The sequence below is a fragment of the Aptenodytes forsteri genome, unplaced genomic scaffold (genome assembly GCF_000699145.1).
Source record: "Aptenodytes forsteri isolate BGI_AS27 unplaced genomic scaffold, ASM69914v1 Scaffold114, whole genome shotgun sequence".
In the NCBI taxonomy this organism is placed as follows: Eukaryota; Metazoa; Chordata; class Aves; order Sphenisciformes; family Spheniscidae; genus Aptenodytes; species Aptenodytes forsteri.
In genome coordinates, this window is record NW_008795364.1 from 3,620,910 (window position 1) to 3,644,538 (window position 23,629).

Below are 23,629 nucleotides of genomic sequence, written 5' to 3' on the forward strand. Positions count from 1 at the left end.
CCGTCCCTGTCTTCCAGCTCGGGGGGCTGAATACCTTGAGAATAACTGGTCTGCCTGTTGAAGACTGAGGCAAAGAAGGCATTGAGTACCTCAGCCTTTTCCTTATCCTCGGTGACAACGTTCCCCCCCGCATCCGATAAAGGATGGAGATTCTCCTTGGCTCTCTTTTTGTCATTAATATATTTGTAAAAACATTTTTTGTTGTCTGTATATCAATTAATAGTCCTGTCCAATCCTGCAGGGTGCTGCAGTTCCAACATCCTTTGGCAAGACCTCCGCCATGTCTACTGTCTGTCACATGAACCAACTTTCTTATTTTTTGAAACTGCCTGCTTGCTTTTTGATGATCCCAAGATTTTATGTTGGAAGAGACCATGAGCAGTCCAACCCCAGTCATCCTTTTCACACAGATTCTGATTTTGCAAACCTCAGTTGTGTAACATCCTTTTTCCAGGCTGAAGAGTCCTAACCAGCTCAGTCATTCCTCATACAAAAACCGATGCATAACTTCATTCCTCTAGTCAGTCTTGTTGCCCTCCTAGCTTTCCGAGATGCAAGAACCAGAATGGCACGCAGTAATTCAGGGTATAGGCAAACCATAGATTCATACAAGGGGAGTAATATTCTGTGTTTCTGCTTTCTATGTCTGTTGTAACAAATCTTAATGTTTTGATATGCCTGGCAGATGTCTTTAAGTATTGCCAAGCACTGAGCTAGCATGCCTACCTCAAAAGATAGCTCCCAAGCAGTAACAGTCAGCACAGAAGCCATCAGTTTATGTGTCAAGTTAGGACTGGTTTTCACCTGCACGCATCACTTTCATCTACACTACATTTCAGCAGTCATTTTATTCCCCAGGCACTGCTGTCTTCTAAGTGAGTTTGTCTACAATCCTGCTGCAATTCCATAATCGGTCCTCATCCTTACTAGCTCAAATAGTTTTGCAGCATCAGTAAGGTGTCCCTCTCTACTTCTTTCCGAGGACAATTATGAATAGATGGGCTAGTAGCGGTCCCTACCTCAACACCATCATTTACTCCTGCCCTCTGTTTCTTATCTTTTTAACTGACTGTTTATCCATGCAGAAACCTTCTCTATTATTTCATCACTACTTAATTTCCTTTAAAGTCTTTGGAAAGAGATGCTTAAAAGGCTTTATGAAACTTCAGTAGAACATAGCAGCCAGATCAACTTATTAATGGCCTTGCTTGCTGACCACTTCAAAAAACCACGAAGAGTAAGGCAGAACTTCTCTTTGTGAAAACTCCATTGATTCTTTGCAACTAAATCATATTCACCAGGTGCTGGTATGTCCTTAACTTTAGTTCCTAATAAGCTGCACAGTACTGATGTCCAACTTACATGTCTGTACTTCCTGGGTTCCCTGGAACATTTTTTATTTTTTCTTTAGTCTTGCCTTTGAGTTTTCTTTGGTGAGTTAATATCATCCACTCTCAGCAATTTGCTATTGCTCATTTTGTCTGTTTTTTCTACAACCTCTTCTACAGTCACTGTAATTTCTGAGAGGTTCTGCTGGAGCCCACCTGTAAGAAGGGTTTTACAATGCGACTCCCTCCACTTACTTTCACAGCAGTGAACAACATGCATCAATTTACCTCCCCCCTGCAACAACCTGCAGCAGCCTTGTTGTTACTGAAGTACTCCTTGTCAACCCTCAGCCCCCTTGAGTGCTTCTTGCTCTTCCTGCATATGAAAAATGGTATTTCAGTTTAATAGCATTTTGTGGAGCTTTGAGCAACTGAATCAAACTCTCCCCCCACACACCTTAGGCCTATTTCTATCTGCTGAAGTTTATGATCCTTCTGTTTTCTTCATTTAGCTAAAACTTCAGCTTTTTAAAGGATAGTTTCTCATTTCCTGTGGCCTGTGTTACTTTGCTGTTCAGCTATGCAGTCAGTCTTCCCTTTAGCCTTACTCAAGCCTTTCTGAGGTGTTAGCATGCACTGGCACTGTACATTGAACATTTATTATTCTCCACACCACTTGTAAGGATGTAATTCTTTTAGATCCCCATTTTAGCTTGAAAAGTTCATGAATGAGAGCAACAGCTAGCTGGACTCAATAAAGCTCAAAATTCGTTGCAGTCATATTAAGAAACTCCCAGTCTGTTCAGATTTTTACTATTTTAAAATTATGAATCACAAGCATAGAGAAGAGGGTATTTTGATTGGTTATGCTGGTGGAGAGAATAAATAATGGATTGACTTTATAATTCAACCTAATACGACAAAAAAGCAAAAAGCTAAAGCTATGATGTTAAATCTTTGAAATGTCAGGAAATCCTGAAGTTTTATATCAGCCTTCATGCTGTCTTCTTACATTACAATTAATCTGTATTTTAAATAACAGAAATCTAACCAAGGTTATAACAGTATATACTGCAACCTTAAATACATACTAAAGAATTATTAGATATGCAAGCACAGAATCCTGCAATATGTTATAGTAAAAATAATTCTCATAGTATCCCTTTATTCTTAGAAATGCCTGATAGCAGATCTCCTCCTATACGTTTAATAATTCTTTCAGCAACCCTTGTCTTTCCATCCCTCCCAGTCAGCTACTAGGCCTGCCTTAGAAGCAAAGAGAAAAACTAACTGGCTGAGCTGAATTCCAGATGCAAGTGAGACTGTATCAGTAAAAACAGTGAATGTCACATACCAACTAAACTTTCATTCAAATAAAGATTGTAAGTTCTGACATACAAATACCTGTTTAAAAAAGTAGCGTATATGCATAATTGCATAAGTGCAATAGGTAATTAAAGGACTAGTATCTAAGATGCAATGTAGTTACATTATTCTTAAAGATTGTGTGCAAATCTGCTTATGTGTTTAAACATGCACACACACAATAACCCACACCCTCTACGTGTTTACAGATACCTTCAGTCTTAAACAAACTGGACAGTCACAGAACTACAAACTACAAAAATGCACTACGAGAAATTGCTGTTAGAACATACAGAATGCGCCATCTGGAATATGAAAGAACCAAATGGCAGAATATTGGCACTGCCTGATATAAAACAAGGAAGCCCTCAGTAACCTGTCACTGTGTTTGAAAATACACTATACCAGTCTGCACGGCGTAGAGAACAGAACTGTTGTTTCAGCATCAGATTATGCACTTAGGTAATCTTGTGAATTAGGGTTAGTAAACTGTAAAATTCCTACAGATTTTGTGACATGCTTGACCCAAATTATGTGTGTACAATAATGAACATGTTTTCATAGTTTTACGTAAATTTGGAAAAAGAGTAAAGATTAAGCATGATCAAATAAATTATTTTCTGAAATTCTTTGAATGTCTGTTTTTCTTTGTGTACATAAAGCAATATACAGACAGCTGTGTTTAATAAGAACAAGTATTTTCGATATAAAAGGAAAAGGAAATACAGGTAAAGGCAAATCTTTTTTTTTTTTGCATATAGGAGAATATTTACGACTAAAATAGTGGTATGAGCACTTCATGTGGTTATTGCTACTGAACCAATCAGCTGATAAATACTACTATCTATCCCACTAGGATAATCAGGTTACACTTACTGTCAGTTTGGTTCTGCAAACGTACTGAAACATTGCAGCATCTCTTCTAGATTTATAGACTACATTCTACTTTGTTTTCAAGTAATTCAGCTGAAGCTTTCCTTTCCTCCATGTAATTAAAAAAAAAAGTATCTGTTATTCCCAGTTTTAGACTAGGAAATTATTTCATTAAGACAGAATCATTTTCAATTCTATTCCCATCTCGTAACGTACACTGTAAGTAGAGCTTATAAAATTTCAGTAAGGTCCTGTTAAATGCATTCCTGTGACAAAAGAGATTTCTGCAAGAGATACTCCTGCTACTAAAGAACATACATTGCATGCAAAAATTCAGTCAAAACATAATCAGTTAACAGTTGTCTTTGAAAAATTAATCTGAAAGACATTATTAATGTTGCAGTAAAATAAACAAGATCACACATTTTGCTTTTTCTAAGCATTAGCTTAACATGCTGGAAGATTATTGTTTTCTGTGGGAATTGTATCACCATCTCATTTTCTCCATCATTACTGCCGGGATGCCACAGCAAACCAGCTCGATGCTTAAACAGCTGAGATTTTTTTGTTTATTTGTTTGTTTGCATGGTAGCTCATTTCAGATCTCTTTAAATGTTAATAAATAAAAGCTGAAAAACCAGTCAGAACCTATTTCAGCCATCAAGGCACTATAGGTTTTCTTCATATCAAATCTCTCTTTGACTTTCTGGCAAATTTCAATTAAGGATATGATTACTATTTCCTCTTTAGAAACACCTAATATTTTAAGTAACTTTTATAACCAATGAAAAAATCTAATCGAATTTGAGGCGTACATGGCAAATGAAGAAAATGAAGCAAATAATGATAACCCTTCTCAAGTTGAAAACAAACAGTACTCATCTTCCTGGCATTACAGAACAAACTTCCACTAACACGTTTCAAGGCATCACTGAAAATACTGATCTGGGTTTAAGACCACTTCACAATGTAATTAGTCCCCACCAAAACTGAAAGCTGCAGTAACTTTAAGCCACAGCCATACCCGTGTGCATGCACTCATGTGAAAGTATCGCACACACTAAATTGCACTGAGGCCGTGACAACATGCAACTTAGTAATGTGCAATATCTCCACCAGAGCAAGCAGAATGGGAGCTTCAGGGAAGAAGGGTATGGTGCATTCAGGAAGAGAACGACATGCTGCTCAGGGAAAGGAAAATGGTTCAGGCAAAGGTGTGCATGCTACTACTTTGGAGACCTGTGAATTGGAGCATTACTGCTTCATCCATTCAGGGGTGGGAAGAGCACCACCTCCCTATTTCAGGGGTAAAGGACATAATTTTCCTACTTATGCAGTGAGGTAGGTGACTTGATTTTACAGAACCTTTCTGAACAAAACAAATATCACAGTGATATGTGCAGATAACGATTTCCCACCGACCCTCAAAATATTACATTATTAATATAATTACAATGAAAACTTTCACTAACTAGTATTGAGAACTAAAATTATCCAAATCCAGTAAACCGGTCCGAGTGGTTCTCACATTTCTAAAGCAAGTGATCTTCCTAACCCTGAGTGAGAGTGCTGCCGAAAGAATTCCTGCAGCTCAACCTACTCTGGCATAACCCTTCTGCCCCAGTTGCCAGCCCCCTCCCTATTCCCCTTTCTTTACTGGCTCCTGTAGCTGACTTTTAGTAGTTTCAGTGAAAGAAAATAACGTATTTACTATATTCACAGGCTACTAAACACCACCGCCAGTCAAGGGAGACTCTTTGCACACGATGAAGGTGCAATACTACCTTCGTAAGTCACCACATTTTTGTGCTGATACCCACTTACGTAATACGGAAAACAGGAAAAAATAAAAATTAAAAAAGAAAAAAAAAGGACAGAATGGCAGGAGGGACGAAAGGCAAATGGAGCATTTATCAAGAAGAAATAGTAACGAAGTGTGGCCACACCAAGAAAGTTAAAATTGGAGTGAGAAAGACCTGAGGTTGATTGCAAACCAAAGAAAAAGAGAAACAGATAAACCAACTGGGCATGAAAGACCAAAACTATTAGAGAACAGAAGCTATTTTGGTACTGAGGCATTAGCAGTATTCAGGATTATTAAAATTTTCCTAAATTTTTATTTCCTACCTCATTTGCAGGCAATGGCACACGAAATTCCAGCACGGAATTTGGCATTGTGAATTTTGAATGAGTTGCTTTATTTGAAGTAGCACCAGTACTTCATGCATCAGTCAAAAAACCCTGTGGTCACACATGCCTTTGGTGGTGATCTTCCTCCCAGGCTTTTTACTGGTTTTTTATGGAATCATCACACAAATATTGATCTTCCCTCTCCCTCCACAGATTGAATGCTGCCTTCCCCAAGAGGCAACCGATCAGGAGGAGCAAAGGCAGTATACAGCAACAAAGCACACACAGGTGCTTACTCTAAAATGATAGGAGCATTTTCATCATGAAGGTTACTCAAAATTAGGAAAACTGATTTATGAACAATTTACAAATCCGCGTTTGTTCTATAGTCCAAACACTGCCAGTCCTTTTCTGGAGGACTGCTTGGAGGCCAGCAGGACTTACCTGTGAGAACTGGGACAACTCCGAAAGCAGGTATCTGGGGCAAAAGCAAATGCCCAGCTTACAAACAGAATCACATTCACAACACGGGGAAAGACCAAACCAGCAGCAGGCCATCCCTTCTGTTTCCCTTTACCTCCTTGTCCCGGGACAAGCCTAGAAAGACTGAATTACACTCCCAGGCTGAGAAGCTTCACCCTGAGCAAAGGCGCTTCTTGCATCCCTCTCTCCCCTCTGGGTGTCTAAAGTCTTAGAAGAGCAAGAGCTTCTTGAAGATGAAGCCAGACACTTGGTGGCAATGCACAAAGAGTAGCAACAGATCAAGCAAAGACGTTAGAGAGACAGCTGTTGCTTTGGAAAAGCAGAAGACTACAGTTCTGCCAGGAAGAAGTGCTGGACTTCACCCTTAAGGTCCCTTTTAGGTGTTTCATTAGAATTTCTTTTCAAGACTGGGCAATAAACCATTAAAAATAAACCCCCAAACAATAAAACAACACCACCACCACCACCACAGTAAAAATGCCTCCTCTCTTCTTTGGCACTTTGGCAACGTCATCTGGACTCCTCTGTCCCCTCCTGGTCTCCACAGTCCAGAAAAGATTTGTTATGGGCCCAGCCCAAAGCCTGTGAGATGGTGAGGGGCACACAAGGGCAGGCGGAGTGAGCTGCCTCTGGTCTGCATCAAGAAGAGAAGGCTCAGGGGTGGACCTGACTGGCAACCACAGCTGAACGAGCAGCACCAGGCCCAGGAGAAATCCCAGCTAGATAAAAGGAAGAGATTGTCACCATGAGGCTGCTCAGACACGGCCCAGAGGGGCTGGGGAGCTGCTGTCCTTGAGGGTATCCAAACATGACTGAACGAAGTCCCGAGCAACGGGATCCAAGTGGGGCTGCTCTGAGCAGCAGCTTGGACTGGGGACCTCCAAGCGTCTCTCCCAACCTCTGTGATTCTGCGGTTCTTTGAACATGAGCTGTCCTGCCTTCTCTAGATGGGAAGGACACCCACAACCTTGCGGAAGGTGGCCTGTCCCACTACCACCCAAGGCCCTTACTTCAGACCATCACCAGCATCAGCCCCACCTCTGACCTGAGGCACACCACCACTAGCAGCTGCCCTGCAGGTGGGATTTGTCCTGCTGAGCACAAGGCAGTGGTCCTCCCACTGTGTAGTTCCCTTTGCCTGTCCACGCCTCACCCATCTGGATAGCGTGGGCAGCTGCGTCACGGGCCTTGCTAAAGTCAGTAAATGGCAGTCACTGCTCTCCCCTTGTCAGGCTAGAACAGTCACCTCCTCAAAGCAAGGCTTACGTTGGTCCCAGCACAACTTGTCCTTGGTGAAGCTGTACTGAGTGTTCCCTGACGTCACCTTGTCCTTCGTATGCCTCCAAGTCATCTTCTGTCATTCACTGCTCTGCCCTTGTACCACTAGGCTAGCAAAGCAAGCTCTCGGGTCAGGCATGGCATGACTTGCCCTTGGTGAATCCCTGGTGGTTCCCACCACCTGATACGTGCTGCTGGCATTTTGCCTCCCTTCTGTTCTGGACAAACAGATTTCCTATCAAAGGCCAGGAGGGCATTTCATCCCTTGGCTTGCAGCAGGTAACTCTTGGATTCCCTTCCACTTCTTTAAAACTCCTGCAGTGTCACCACAGCTGCATTTTTTTTCCTCCCACTAGTGAAGTGCAAATTTAACATCTGAGGTATTGTGACAGAAACAGTCAGATTCAACACTTGGCTTAAAATAGGCTGGAGAGCTGTTCTTACCCCAATACAGCTCACAAATCAATCCACCTGAACAGAGAACTGTCACTGCCTTTGCAAACTCATCACCAAGGGAGTTAGAAAAATATTTATAAAAACTATAGCTACTTATAGTCAGGACAATAAAAATCACAACACAGCTCTGATGAGAGAAACTGTAACAGGAAAAGGTCTTGGTTTGATTAGGTGCTTGCTGGAGAACAGCTTCAAGTTAAGGGATTTCTCGAGCTACAGAAACCATTTGCTGATTGCCCTCCCTTTCCTTCCCCCTTGCTCCTCTCCTCACAAATAAATGGCAAAGGACACAAAGGAACAGACTTCCTTGATTGTATACAAGTTCCGTAGTGCTTTGTACAAACACTATTTAAGCAAAAAAGCAACAGAAGTGACTGACAACATGGAAGAAGAGTATTTTCATGTCATTTGGTCCATGAGCAACAGACGTGTAACTGCACCTCTTGCCAGGAGGATCCCTGCCCTCTGGACAGGACTAGTTAGATGCACTGTTAGTTTTGTGCACGTGCTACGTCCTGCTGAAGCGTGAGGGAAGCTGGAACCCAGCTGGTGACTTTCAGGGTTTATAACCTGATCTTGCTACACTTTTGGTGAACTTGAATGTGTGAGTATTTTGAGGCTGAATTCATGTTGTGTAATGCTGTCACAGTCTAATGATGAAAGTGACTACAGAAGTTTCATTATTTGATAATTCATAATACAAATGGAGCCTCTTCCTCCCATCCTACCACCAAGTGTTAATATCCATTTTGCATGCCTTCTATAGATGAGGTGAACAAGTCATTTTTAGGTTCCTACCCCCTCTAGCAACAACTCATCTTCAAAAACAAAGGATAGCTGCTACTTTGTGACAAAAGAAATGTGGCAATTGTTTTTCATATGGCAACAAATTGGGCATGCATAAACTCATGGGCATTTCTTACTATACTCTTCATATTTACATAATGAAGATCACAGTAAGTATTGAGTGGAATGCAGGCTAATCTAGAAGCATTATGATAAATCCTTAGGTACAATTGAGTAAGAGAGGAACTTTTGAAAATCTCAGAAGCGACATTCCAAAGAATTCAAATAAGGCACCAAGTACAGGCTACTCCAAACAAACAGATATGAATGACTGATTCAGGCTACCTTAGCGAACACACAGACTGAGTTCCCTTGCGTATGACAAGCAGCTTCACATTCCACATTCTCCAGACACTGGCTTTTTCTCATCATATTTGCAGTTACTGATGCATGCTGGCTCTTTCCTACTTGTTTTCCTGTGGCTTCTCTCAACATTATTTTCTTTCTTTCCACCATTCTAAACTCTGACAAATATCTTGGGTCACCTGTGTCACAGACCTATAAACTTAAAATTGCATTTAATACAATCCTCCTTGCAGAGTATCCATGCCCAGAGAAGCCATATCCTATTTTTGACACTGTTCCCCTCTACCAAAGGCTAAAGAGAACAATTCGTGAGACAAGTTTCAGTTTCTAAATCTGCTCGCATTCTTCAGGAGAGAACTGAGATACTAACCATGTGATCAATGAAAATGCAATAGCATTCACTCAAGAGAAGGGCTATTAATTTTTTGGCAGAATTTCAAATTTGTTGCTTTCTACCTGGATTGCCCCTTCATTTCAAATTACTACAGCAGTTATCGTTGTTGTTCAAGACCTTACACAGCATGATATAACTTTCTCATTCTTAAAATGTACCCAGAAACAGCTTAATTCCAGTAACCGATAACAATACTCACTTGTAAAGTACACCTAAGAACAATGGCAAACATTTGGCAATGAGTTTGGAAAGCAGTTTTAATACATCGCCGCTTTAAAGTCTATTCACGTTTTGTATATGCGTGCAAGAAGACACAGCAAGCAGTGGTGTAAGAGACAATGGATGTATAGAATTTAGCATGGAGTCTGTTGACTTTGCCCAGCCCATCAACTTTTTTGAAAAAGTGAGCTATGACTTAAATACCTTATTTAAAATCCATTTATTACGTTACCCACATGTTAGTGTTTCAAGCTGCTAACAGGTGAAAGCTGACAGTTTCATTCACCTGTGATGAATGAAATACATTACCGTACCACCACAAAAATCACTTTATTTTGAAATCTCAGTGAACCATATTTAAAAACTCAAAAAAATCCTCCTTCAGTTACTGTAGTAGTTTAGAGGTGAAACATAAGAATGATAACTAAGCACGAAACACTGTGGATGCGCTCTGGAGGTGCAGTACAGTAGTGTTTTAAGTGGGATAAGGAAAGCGCTCCCCTGTTGTTCCCTTTGGTGTAATTTGGTTCATGGAGATCATGAACTAGATTTCTCTCAGATGAAAATGAACTGGAAAATGTGCTCCAGGAGCATATCTAATACACTTCAGCTGCAAATGGGTACTTAGTCCCCAAGATTAGACTAAAAATAGTTCAAACTAAGTAACGCTGAAGTGTGTACAACACAGATGTCAGGTCCTCCATTTCAACTGTTTCGCTGTATGAATCTGCTCCTACTGAGCTGCACTAGCTGTTACTGCCAACGCAGCTGCAAACGCACTCTGCTTCCTGATGGGTTAGGGATGTGATGGGTGTACCAGTTTTATAAAATACTAGTATTCACTACAGCAGAGACCTCTGAAATTTTTTTTAGGCAAGTCCAACCAAATTGCTTTTTTTAACAATCAAGGGGGAAAAGTTATCAATGCTAGATTCTTGAAAATCTTTGAGATTTGCAACTCGTCTTTGAAACATGAGCTGTTACAATTGCTAAGTATTTGTAGTTGAACATCAAATTTATAAAAGAATTTTCCAGAAAGGGCAAGAAATCAACAACATACCTTATTGCTTCCTCCACAGATTGGCCAACTATATTTGAGGAGGCACCTGGCTGAGACAAAGGTGTCAGGCTTATCACCCACTTTACTGGCTTGTAGTACTCATCACTGGAACTCAATAGGTAGAACAGTGTGGTCAGAAAAATCACCTGCAAAACAAATTGGAGTTTTAATTTAAAAGGCAATAAATACTTTCCAGAACTACAGTATGCAGCTATGCTTCAGATATTGAACTTCATTGGAAAGGCACGAAATACTATTCCACAAGCTTGGATTTAGAGAAACACACAGAGCTAGAAGAATAATTTTCTCCCCTGCTCCACAAAGGACATAACAGTTATAGCTAAACATTATAAAACTTTTAGCTCTGTTTAGCCTCTTCCCAAAGTCACAGCTAGATCAAACAATCTAGATCAACATTCTAGTTGGGTTTTTTTGTTTTTTTTTTTCCCAGCATGTTTAGTAGATCAAAGAATTGCTGAATAGTAACATCTATTCTTAAAAAAAAACAACAAAAAACCAAAAAACCCCCCAAAAAACCCACCCTGCCAAATAAATCTGAGTTGTCTCAAGAATCATTATGTAGCTGGGTATCAGATAAGAATTAAACAAAGACTCACAAACAGAAAATTTATAATATTTATTAGGCTGGCAATCCTGACTGAATGTTCCTTCTGTGAGTCTGAAGATGAGTCTCAGCAGAAGTAATGGCAGTTCCATTGTTTCAGTTTAAAGACCAAAAAAAATACGATCAGATTGTATTAGCTTCCTGTATGTTGCAGTCCACTATGTTTTACTTATTTTCCTGTTAGTGGGCTCAGCAAGTTCTTGGGCTAAGCATACATCACAGAAATGTGTCCAGCTTGAAACAGAATACCTCAAACAAGGAAAATCCATTCTATGTGCTCCATTGGTAAACTATGGCTTATATTTGCTTCATCTGTAAGCCTTAGATCTCCGTTCTTTCTTCCCAAGATTAAAAAGAATTCTTTCACTTTCCTTATTTCCAACCTACTCGTATGCTTGAATAAACCACACCTTAATCTTTTGGTAAGCCAAACAGCCTGACCTCCGTAAGGCTCTTACTTTCAAGCATTTTATCCAGTCTGTAGACACCTCATGCCCTTTTGCTGTATTCTCCCTGAACATGCTCAGAAAAAAAGATGCAGACAGCCCAACATGCAGTATTCCATTAGCAGCCTCAAGAATGCCATCCATTTGTCTCTCTTCCTCATTCCTTTCTACTCTGAAATGTTACTACTACTTCCCCCTTCCCTCCCAGCCTTTAACTTGGAAGTCACACTCAGCTGTTCACCTACTGTGACCCCTTTCCAAAATGTCATATATAGGTGTAGGCTGTATTCCATCTTCCCAGGTGTGTAACTTCTGCCTTGGGTGATAAACCAATCTATCAACTAAAACAAGTCATTACATCAGCACATTTAAACAGCATACTCTTAACATTCATTTTGAGATCATTAAAAAAAAAACAAACCCAAACACCCAAAAGAATTAGGCATTGGTTTAATGGGAAATAATCCAGTGCCAGTAGCAGTATCAGCTATGTTTTGTTACAATTTCAAATGAGTAAATCTTAAAACCTGAATCAGATTTTAGCATCCTCTGTAATGCTGCAAGTATGGTTATTTTCTCCTTGATAGGGCCTGCCATTTCTCCTAAGTTACTGTAATATTTCCTGATTTCACTACAAAACTCCCTATACTGAAGCAGGCATCCAGGTGGTGTTTTGTCTTCCTTCCACTGGGATCCGGCTACAGATCCTTCTTGCAGCGTGGTTTTCAACACAGAAAGCAGCATATTGCTCTAAGTACAATATCCGCTCATCCTGACACGTACAAAAAGCAAAGTGGAACACAGCTCCACTGGATCTTGTTTTATTAGGACAGCCTCAGTTAACTTCTGAAGATGTTGCCTTTTGAAAAGAGTACGGCAGCCAGGGAATGAGCAAATTAACTGCAGCAAACAGGCAAAGCTTGATTCCCTGTGGTACGAGAAACATACCGAGCTGACTTGAGGCAGGCTATGAATAAGAGCTGGGGATTAGTTCAAGTGGCAACATGCACAACACCTGTACTGACTGGAAAACCTGCTCTTCCCCAGTGATTACAGAAGAAACTTGCTTTCTTAGGGAGTAACAGCACACCAACATACACATACCCACCTGAACTGTAAAAGCCAAAGTGACAGCTGGGCATGAACAGCAATGGAATAAAATGGTGTTAAACTGAACTACAAGCTAGGAAAAGATACAAACCTAACTCAATTCCTGTCAAGACAAGATGCATGTAACCACAGCACCATACAAAATCAACTGAACTTTAGATCATCAGCATTGTGGGAAATTAACATATTTGCTTTAGCTCAATAGGTACAGAAATGCAAAAAGAAGCGGGAGTCACAGAACATAATAATTTATTATCAAGTGGCTTGCTGACCCTTCAAACAAGTAGAATAGCCTCAATAGTATAGTCAGCAGCAAAAAGATATGTCCTACCCTACATCAACTGGAAAAAAGAAGCAGGAGTCACAGAACATAATTTATTATCAAGTGGCTTGCTGACCCTTCAAACAAGTAGAATAGCCTCAATAGTATAGTCAGCGGCAAAAAGATATGTCCTACCCTATATCAACTGGAGTCTGAAAGTTTTCAGACCTCTTTTACAGGATATCTGAGTTCTCAAACATTACCTAAATTGTTTCCTAAGCAATAATTCAAGATCCTGCTGATGAGTATGAGGAGGAATTCACCAAAGATAAAATAAGAAGATCCTTCCATTGTTAAACAATTACTATTTCTTGCTGTAGAATTTGTTCTGTAGCCCAAAACATTGAATACTCTAATCTGAGGGGGGATAGACTGAATTCAAGGAGTAAGCTATGGGTAAACACTCTATACTAAAATGGTAATTCAGCATTTCCACATCTATCAAGAAACACATGACTTAATTGCTTGTGTGTCAGGTCCATAGACTTGGGCAATATTTTTCTATCTGCCTTTCATACTCAATTTTCTGCCCAAAAGCTTTGTTCGTGCCCTTTTTCTTTTAATAGCATCAAAAATTTGCGTATTCCCCGCAGCACTGTAGATGCCCATCAGCCAAATGGAGCTTTTCTCTTCCGATCTTTGTAACAGAGTATGAGCAGAATGTGTGAGCATGTGCATGTGTGAGTATACGTGTGTGCGTATATATACGCACACACACAAAGGCATATATATACATCCACATGCATGTGTGTGCGGATAGGAACTTGTATTCAGAAGTGAAATAGAAGTGGCACTCTTGTAACTAATGATCAGTTTTCAAACATCTGTTGAGGATCTGAATACAGTCTTACTGGATCATGGATGGATATATGCTACGCAGATTACTTCCTATTGAATGTTTTGATGGAAGATGTATTTTTCAAAATTGAGGTTCTGAACAGTGTCCATTATTTCTATGTTTTAAAGCACAATTTTTTAAACCATTTATCAAAATAAAATTCACTATTTTAATTTTTATTCAAGATGACTAAAACGGGACTGAAATGTAATCAGTTGAAAAGCTAACCACTTCAGGAATTATCTTGTTGGAAAATTTTAAATAGTTTGTGACACTTCAATCTAGTAAAAACTCTTCTGTAGCAACTAAGAATCCTGCAAAATGAAAAATTAAGAGTGAAGTTAAAGCTGGAGTAGTGCTTTCTTTTAAACACAGCTCTACCTAGACATAATTTAAAAGAATTCCTTCTGTTTCACATTTAGAAAAAAAAACTTCCCTCGTTAGCCCATTAAATATATCTTTTGTCAAAACAGTCACGGCATTTTCAAGAGAGTCAGCTTTTTCAGCTGATGCTGCCGGCTGGACCACAGCAACACACAAAGTGTGCTCAAATGCTGTCTGCCTAGCTTTAGCATTCAGTCCATTCAAAATGTAAAAATTCCGTTCCAAAACTGCATTTAAAAAAAAAAAAAAAAAAAAAAAAGGAGATGGGGAAAGGATATTGGGCCAGGTAGCAGTCAAAGATGCAGCAACTAAACTAGGTTTAGAACAATCAAACACTCTGAAACTATTTGCCTGAAACTATTTGCCTTCACATTCAAAATGAATTCTATACAAAAGCTCTTTCTCCTTACTGGAGAATAGTGAGAGTTTTCCCAGGAAACTGTGACTTTCCAAAAGAGCTGAAAACAGCTCATGTTGAAATCTCAGCTTAAAGAAAAACTAAATTGTTAAAGATAGCCACCCTTGGAAAGCAAACTGGGGGGGGGGGGGGGAATCTTATTTCCTCTACAAGACATAGGGGGGAGAATCTTGCTAACGAAAGATATAAGTATGCCTTGAGACCCCAGAAGAACAACAACTTTTAAGGTCACTTCTGGTCATCTTCTCTTCCTCACTTGGAGGGTGTTTTTCTTTAGCTCTGAAGGAAGGAACATGAATAGCAGGCAAATCTAACAATGACATAATACCAAATGGGATTCAGTAACAATGCACATCACAAAAGTTAAGAAAGCTGCAGTGATTTATCCTAGGGTCACATTTGGATTTTCTCTGCTTACAGCATTAAGCTGTTGCAGCAGCGAAAGAGAAAAAATAATCATAAGGAAAAATTAAGAAGCAGTTATATTTCTACGTGGACTCCATGACAGTTCAGTTAAGTTATCCTAAAAAGTACTTTAAGGCTCAACTAAATTCTCACGACAACTAGCATTTTCATTTACTTATTGCCCCAAATAATGGTCTGTATTAATCTTTATTTAGTGCAGGCTATTTACTGAATATCCTAAATTTAAGTCCTTTCTCTTTCAGTTATAAGCTGTTAACAAACCCACACTAAACACTATTAAAACAAGTTCCATTAATTTACCTTTTTGTGTTTTAAGAAAATCTGCTTAGTTTTTGTAGCAAGAACCTTTGCGGAAGACTCTCATAAAGATGAGAAACCATGCCTCTGGATAGACGCAATGGCCTATGAAACATACAGTGCAACCAAGACTAAGTTATACCACTCTCCCACAGCATTTAACAGCATTAATAACTACTCTTCAATTAGGCATGCAAATTTTAAATGCCTTCAAAAGAGGTAGTTCATACAGTTACAAGAACACCAACACTTATACATGACATTTTCTGTGCATAAAAATGGAGGCAAGCATATCCCTTTACCCTGACACATTTAAAGTACACTTAACAGGACAAAGTTGTTCAGTGATTTTTTGCCTTATTTCTTAAAAGTTGAAGTATTTCAAATTTATCAGTTCTGCTGTTTGCATTTCAAAGGCTACCATTATCAAGAATCTACAGAAAGAACCTATACATATATTAAAACTAACCTTTCCTATATACGCAAGATCACTAGGAGTGCAAAACAGAAGCTCATGGTCAAATCCAAGAAACCAAGAGTGCGGGACTGATGTGTTTTGGTGAGGAAAGCTTTATATGACCATTTTAAGTAGCATGTTCAACCTACAACAGATGTGGAGGAAACAGAGTAGCCTTTAGGGCATCTAATCTTTAAAAGAATTCCAACACAGCAATATCCCAACTAGCTCTGCTAACCCAGCTGACTGCACAGTGCCCCAGCAAGTGGCAGGACCCTGCTGACAGTCAAAAAGGCAGGATCATGCATCACAACAACAGCATGTGATGAACTTGATATAAGCCACTAGGCATCTAGAGCTAGATTTTGTGTCTGAGCAATGAGTGCATTGAAATCATCTGCCAATTATTATCCAAACTTGTCATTAAGTATACTAACTTCTCAGACACTGTTTTCAATGTGTCATCACGGGTGAAGTTGTGAACTAAGGAAGAAAAGAAATGAAATATTCCCATGCAATCTTTTCTTTACTAACTGGAAGATAACCAGAGAACAACAAAATTAAGTGGCACTGATTTTCTTCAGTTCAAGACAGCCATTCCATTAAGTCTTACTGTGACTTCTTTCTTAAATATTGAAGAGAATCCACACAGCTGCCTTGAAATGCTGTTAAAACATTATTTCAATTTTGCAGCTTTGTCTACAAAGACCTCCCTCCTGAGCAAGCATCAATGAAGGCAATGAAGTTAAACTGGCAAAACACTTTGTTTTCTAACAAATGTTTTTGAATCCTGAACTAAAAACCAGGACGTGGATTTCAGTCAAGCTTCCAAGATCAGTATTTGTTTAGTTAAAACAGGAAAAAGTCCCAGGCCAGTGTATTAGGAGACTTTTATTTTAAGTAACAGTTGTCACAGCAAATGAGAAGAAAGAAGTTACCTCTACCATTATAAATTACTCCACACAGCTGTGGCATTTAGAAACAAAAGAAACTGTAGACATCTAGCTCACATAATACACTAAAAAGTAATACATCCTTTAAAGAAAACACCTTTAATAAAAAGGTTTCAGAGGCTACTACTCAGCATGGGCAATAACATTAATAATAATTAACTTTTTATAGGAAGAATTCTGCAATTAAGAGCTCACAGAGGTTAAATAAAAACAACGCAACAACCTCCTCAGACAGATTTGCTGAAGATGCTTCATTAAAAAAGGGAATATAAGGTAATACTTGTGATTTTTGCTGACATTTCCTTGTAACAATTTTTCCCCTCTTCCGAGAGCATTGGCTTGTTTAAGGATATGCTTATGAGGACATGTCATAAGATTTCAGTAGTTATGTAGGATATCACAAGTTACAGCTCAGTATCTTCAAGGCCAGAAACAAGAGTTTTCCAGGAACAGAATGACAGGAAGACTGCCAGCTCCTTAACGTGGAAGTTACACAAATCTTGCCCTTTGCCTAGAATGCCCCCAAACAACAGATTTGAAAGTTGCAAAATCTTAAAGAATTTTGGTATTAGATAAGGTTAGAAGATGTTTTCAATGCTTTAGGTTTGATTTTTCACTGTTACAACACATGCAATTAGGTTCCTTCAGCAAAACGGACCATGTAAACCGATGACATACTACTTACCACTGAAAGCACAAAATTGAGAAGAGCTGTCCCACTATGGAAAAGGATTGTCACTAATGTTGTAACTGTAGTAAACAAGAGGCTCACATTGCGACTCATCACTATCCACAGAGACTCCAGGATCTGCAAGAGGAGGGGGAAGCAAAGACAAAGTCAAGCACCAGATGGTATTAGCTAGGACAGAGAACTGCTTACAGAGTGATTCATCTCCATCAAGCCATACAAAGACGACATTTTTTAAAAAATCATCTTCCCTCACTCCTAAATTACAGCAGGCAATATCAAGTGAAAACGTCTACTTTACCAAAGACAAGTTTCTAGGTAGATGGTTACAAGGTTTTAAAATTTTTCTCCCAATGCTCAAAATTAGTTCATTATGCAAAATTGCAAAAAACCTAGATGCGGTGACACTTGTTTATTGCGATTAACATCACCATCAATTGAAAGCAGATCTTGTCTTGGGAGAGAAAATTCATCTTTTCAAAAGCAGAAATGCTAAAACATGAAGAACGAGGAGTAACATCACAGGGTAGAAATAAATCTGAAGACAGCTACAATTCAAATAATAGAATTACTATTTTAATAAATTTGTTTTAAAAATATTTTATGGTAATGAGATGCATAATTTTTATAATGTCTGCAGACAACTCCACAAGTTGTGATTTTGAGTAGGGAATCATCAGTTAGTCAAGCAATTACAGAAAATAAATCCAACAATGCTGGACAATCTATTAAATTTCGTACTGGCTTAGGGAACTGATTGCTTATTAGTTACAGATAGTAAAGAGTAGCTCTGAGACATGCCTTTAAACATAGAATACCCACTACAGCCAAATTAGTTTATGTATGGATGCAGACACATCAATCTGAATAGGGCACCAACTTCATGAGACGTTAAGGACATAAAGGCATGGCACGGCATGGCACATGGAGGCATCCTAAATGCAATGCACAGCAGTTTCATAACAAGTATTTCATTCAGAAGGAATACAGTAAGAATGTATAAAAGAAGCAAGGTTACAAACAAGAAGCTATACCTTCTTTCAGCCTAATATAACTGGAAAAACTGTAAAAGCTCTGACACAAAAGCCCTTCTCCAGGTTCAAAGCTGTAAGTGAAGACTTCAAAACTAGCAACAGTTACTCTTGGTTTAATGAATATCTTAATCAATTAGACTGAATTAAAACAAAAAAGCAAACCCAAAACAAAAAAAACCCCAGTAGTTAGCATTTGTAGAGCAAAAGAGTACGAGCCATGTGATCGCCTCTCCTTTGGAACTGAGTGAAACATATAGAAGGTAACTTATTAAGCATAAACTTGGGAGGGAGTAAGTGCTGGGGGAAGCAACGGAATTACAACACATAGTAAAACCAGAAAGATGTACTCAGTCCACGCTTCTTACTATTTAATGGGAATTATGAATTTTAAGGCTTATCTTTTGAACAGATTTTATTAGTCTCTCTTGAGAATTCAAGTGAGGTTAGAAGTGAAGAGGGTGTTTCTGCTGAAAAATGTTCTCCCACTGGTACCTGTCCCTTTCCTTCCTCTATGGATTAAGAATTCATTCTGGGGGTGCAGCAGTGGTATAAGTTCATGCAGCCACCAGGTAACTTTATTAAATGTCCATTACTCTATGAGGACTGTAAACACAGAGGACAGTGATTTTTGAGGGAACAGTCTGTAGCTAAAACAGAGGCCTTTCAGTTGGTATTCAGTAAAAATAGTACTGCCATTGCTAATAACAGGCCATAAGTTGTACGCTAACTGCACAAGGCTCCAGTCGCAGAAGTTTAAGCCTGTTACTACAACTTGGCGTGTGAACAGGCACTTGGTGCCACAGGTCTCCTGTTATGATGTAGAGTTTAATCACAGAACAGCAGCAAAGGCCTTGAAAATAGGGACACAGGTTGAAAACAAAGGCCCCTGAAACACAAACAGTTCATTAAGGAAGAAGGCACTGAAGATGCACTGAAGACACATAACCTTAAGAGCTAGGAAAAGACTGTTTTTGCTTTAAGAAAATGTGGTAGCAACTAAGGGGGTGGGGGGGAACCAAACAGGCAAGCAACAGGGTAAGGCACCTGCCATGACCTGGAAAAGTAATGCCTCTCCAAGTATCACACAGCATATAGTCCAGGGGCAGAGGTCAAGGGGCGGGAGTTGTCCAGAAACAAAAACACCTTATAAAAGGACAAGCTCCTTAATTTGAGGGAAGAAGATGTCCATTTCAGTTCCAGCTTTCCTTATTTAAGTGCTCTTGAGCCTGCTCACTTTGACTTCTGTGACTCAGACCATCAAGTATAGTGGCTACTGGTGCCAACTACACAGCGTCACCACGACGGTATTCTATCCTCACAGCTCATGTAGGATATGACTGTTAAGGACTGACGACTTTGAATACATAAGGATAACAATTAGTAGATTGTAAAACAAACCATTAGCATGAAGTGTGTTGTTAATGAAAGTTGGTCTAATAAAGTTTTGTTTGAAAGATTAAAACAAGATTTATCAGTCTTCTAAATACTAATCACAGCAATGGTTAATTTCCTCCCTCGCACACTGTCACTTACAACACATCAGCTGAGCTGATATTGGTGAGTGGTTCACAAGGAGAGGGGCTTGGTCCATCTGCTACAAGAGAGCGTACATCTGGTGGGGGCTGGGAAAGTTTCCTTCAAAATAGTATGTTCCTCCAGTGTAAGTTGTATTTGTTTAACACTTCCCCTAGAAGCCTTAGCCTAAGGAGCTGATAACCAGGAGTGTACAACTGCAGTTAGTTTGAATGCAGTTAGCAGGTGGTTCTATCAATATCGGGAATGGTTCTCCTAGAAGAACATCCTTCTTAGGTAGAGTCATTGATCGGAACTGTTGAACTAGTTATCACTAGCATTTGCCTTAGAGTAAGTTCGGATAGTGCCTTTCATTCAGCTTTGGTATGTCTTATGAAAGCAAGTGCATCTTTTAGGACTTGTTTCCAGCTACAGAGTAAGCTCCTCTTTAGGCATATGTGCCATTAAAATTTCAAGACACATGCTTCTCATCGCTAGGATGAGAAGACAGACATAGCAGACATTAATCATTACTAAATGCAGTATCAGGAAGTGCTCAAATACTTCACTAACAGTCACAAAATCAAAATACATGTACCTGCACCTAATAATTCATAATGCCATTTGATTCCCAGAGCATACTGCAGCTGACTTAATGAGCTCCGTTACTATGCATAAACAATTTCTAACACCTTGCCAACTGAGACCAGTTCTCCAAAACACAACTAAGTGTGCATATTTATGCAATAATGATACTTTTAATATTAGAGTTATTAAATAACTGAAAAAGACACTTCTTTTCCCAAAATACTGCTTTGTAAGTAGCCTTAAGAGATCTGTGTTTAAAAGAGCTAGGAAGCTATACAGAATTCAAGACTCCCTTATGCATCACACCATGATGTGTCACAATCAGCATCAGCTGCTGTGCCTTTCCAGTCTGTAACAGGAAAGAAATCAAAATTGCACTTAATGTTCTTAGCCATCTAAGGTGTCCTGTTGGCCACTTAAACTGGCCAATAGCTGAAAGCAAGGTTTAAAAGGCACTTGACCAAAACAAGTTATCTGGTGAGAACTTCAAGTCAACAAACTTCTGGAAGCCAGGTAAATTCATGTACCTAATTTAACGTTAACAGATTTATAAAGGGAATAAAACTGGATGCACAGAGGCATTAGGAAAAAAACTTGTCCTTCTGTATACTTTTATTTTTTCTGTTCAGAAAGATGTCTCATCCTGACAACTCAAAAATGACAGCAACAGAACAAGTCAATAAACCTTTAAGGTGTAAGACAAGCAATGGACTTTGTGAAGAATAATGCAGCATGCACAAGATCAAAGGCTTCCTGCTCCAATGAAAAGCTGATTTCCAAATAAATGTTTACCCATAAAGTTCTGGGCTAACCCTTCAGGGCTCAACAGCTTATTTTTGAAAAAACATCTTTGCTTGACCTTTACATGAAACAGAGACAAAACAGCAACAGAAAAAGGACTATCCTCCAGCATCATGTCTTTGACTTTATGATTGTAAAGAAATCAACTCCTTCTCTAAAAATATGCATCAGGTTGACTTTCACCTACCCTGAAAAAAAACCAACACCCATTATGAAGAAGAGAACACCAAACCTCTGAATGCCTACCTTACTAGAAAAAAAAAAATGCATAGTAGTTGAATTATTACTGAAGAATGGACTGTATTAGCGATAAACTTAGGGGATTACTTGAAGAAATTCTCAGGTCCAGAGAAAACATTAGGATATGTGGTAACTCAGTGAAATATTTGAGAAACTGACTTGATTTGGAACACACAGATCAGTCACACTAAAGGCACAGACAGAGAAACCTAACTGAGCTGACGCTTGCTGTGTACATCTTAATGAAAGGTCTTCTGCCTTCTTGTCTAGGAAATCTCTGAATGAGATACTGGCTGCTGGTGGCATGATGAATATTCTTGTGCAAGAAGCAAAAAGATCAATTTAAGGGGACATTAGCAATGTCTCATATACCAGCAAGGGAGTTCTGAGTGATCATTCACAGATATAGCCAGCAGCAATTTACTTTTTCAAGGTTTCGAGCCTTCAAGAAATGGAGGAAAAGGGTATGAATGGAAAAGCAGGTGAGTGGGGAAGGAATGAGGCTTTTTTATTTTTCAGAAATTAAATCTTAATAGTCCAGCTATGTATTGCATATTTCATTCACCTGAAAAACTACCTTAGAATAGAGCATGGGGTACAAAATTCGAGGCCTAAGTGAGGATCCACTCTAGTTCTTTCCCCAAACTAAGAATAGGATGAAATAAACCCCACTTCAGAAACACATCATTGGGTAAACTGGTTTATAACACTACTGCTTCTAAAGAATACTGGAAAAATCTGAAGCTGAAAGGCAGAAGTGCTGCTAACACCAACGTTTTTAGAAAAAAGCAAACTGATGATTTGGAAAAGCTTATCTTCATATTAAGTCTTCAGGCAATTTGCATGTTTATACAGTGAATTACTTTAAAATAATTAAGGTCTGTCTACATCAAACTAGAGCTAAGTATAAGTGCTATAATGGACAGCACGTTTTGAGGGGGGGTACAGAAGTCTTCTGTGCTTTATCTGATACTCATAGTCAAACTACTGAATCGATGCATATTGTTACAAGTTAAATGAATGCCAGTAATTCCCCAGCAAAGCTATACCAGTGATTTAATTATATGCTTTCAACTCTAATATGAAACTTTCTTCCACTATGGGAAAAGCCTGAATTGAAACACTTGCATCTGTCGTTTTTTAACATTTTTCTTACAGCAAATGCTCCTCCTCTTACTAAAGAGGATGAACACTTCCTATGATTTCCATCAATGGAAAAGAGCTTATCTGCTTGTGATTGCAATATGACGTTGTCAAAGAAAGAGCTGTATTTTCAGAGAATCCAGAGTCATCTGTACTATTCCCAAATATTTCAGAAAGCCAAGGGGCTAGCAAGACAGTTACTCTATGGTAAACTCTAGCCTCAATCTATGCATAAGTATTTATTATGTGCAAGTAGCGCAATCTTAGTTTATTCTGTTCCAAAGGTAGAGGAAGTCTCACTATAGCTGCATATTCACACACACTTCTTTCTAGTTATCTCATTGTCTTTAAATGGTTTGTGTTTTTTTAAAAAAAAAACCACAAAAACTGTCAAAGCAGTTTTGGGACTGTACCATGTCTTGCTATATTCTTAAGAATTGGGTTTGTGTTTTTAAAAAAAAAACCACAAAAACTGTCAAAGCAGTTTTGGGACTGTACCATGTCTTGCTATATTCTTAAGAATTGCAGGTTAGCATTGTTTTCAAGTGTCCAAATGCAGAAACATCCTACAGTTTGAATTATAGCTAACCAATTTAACACTCTCCCCCC

General features: G+C 39.0%; 1 protein-coding gene across 1 annotated transcript in view; it reads right to left on the reverse strand.

Moving 5' to 3' along the window:
* The window catches only part of TMEM245 (transmembrane protein 245), a 77,480-nt gene that overhangs the window by 17,798 nt on the left and 36,053 nt on the right, over window positions 1-23,629 (reverse strand). The window contains exons 12-13 of the mRNA XM_009280195.1: window positions 17,700-17,822; window positions 10,739-10,884 (exon numbers count right to left, since the gene is read on the reverse strand). Of these exons, the coding sequence (XP_009278470.1) occupies window positions 10,739-10,884; window positions 17,700-17,822 (269 nt within the window). The remainder of the gene's footprint in view (window positions 1-10,738; window positions 10,885-17,699; window positions 17,823-23,629) is intronic.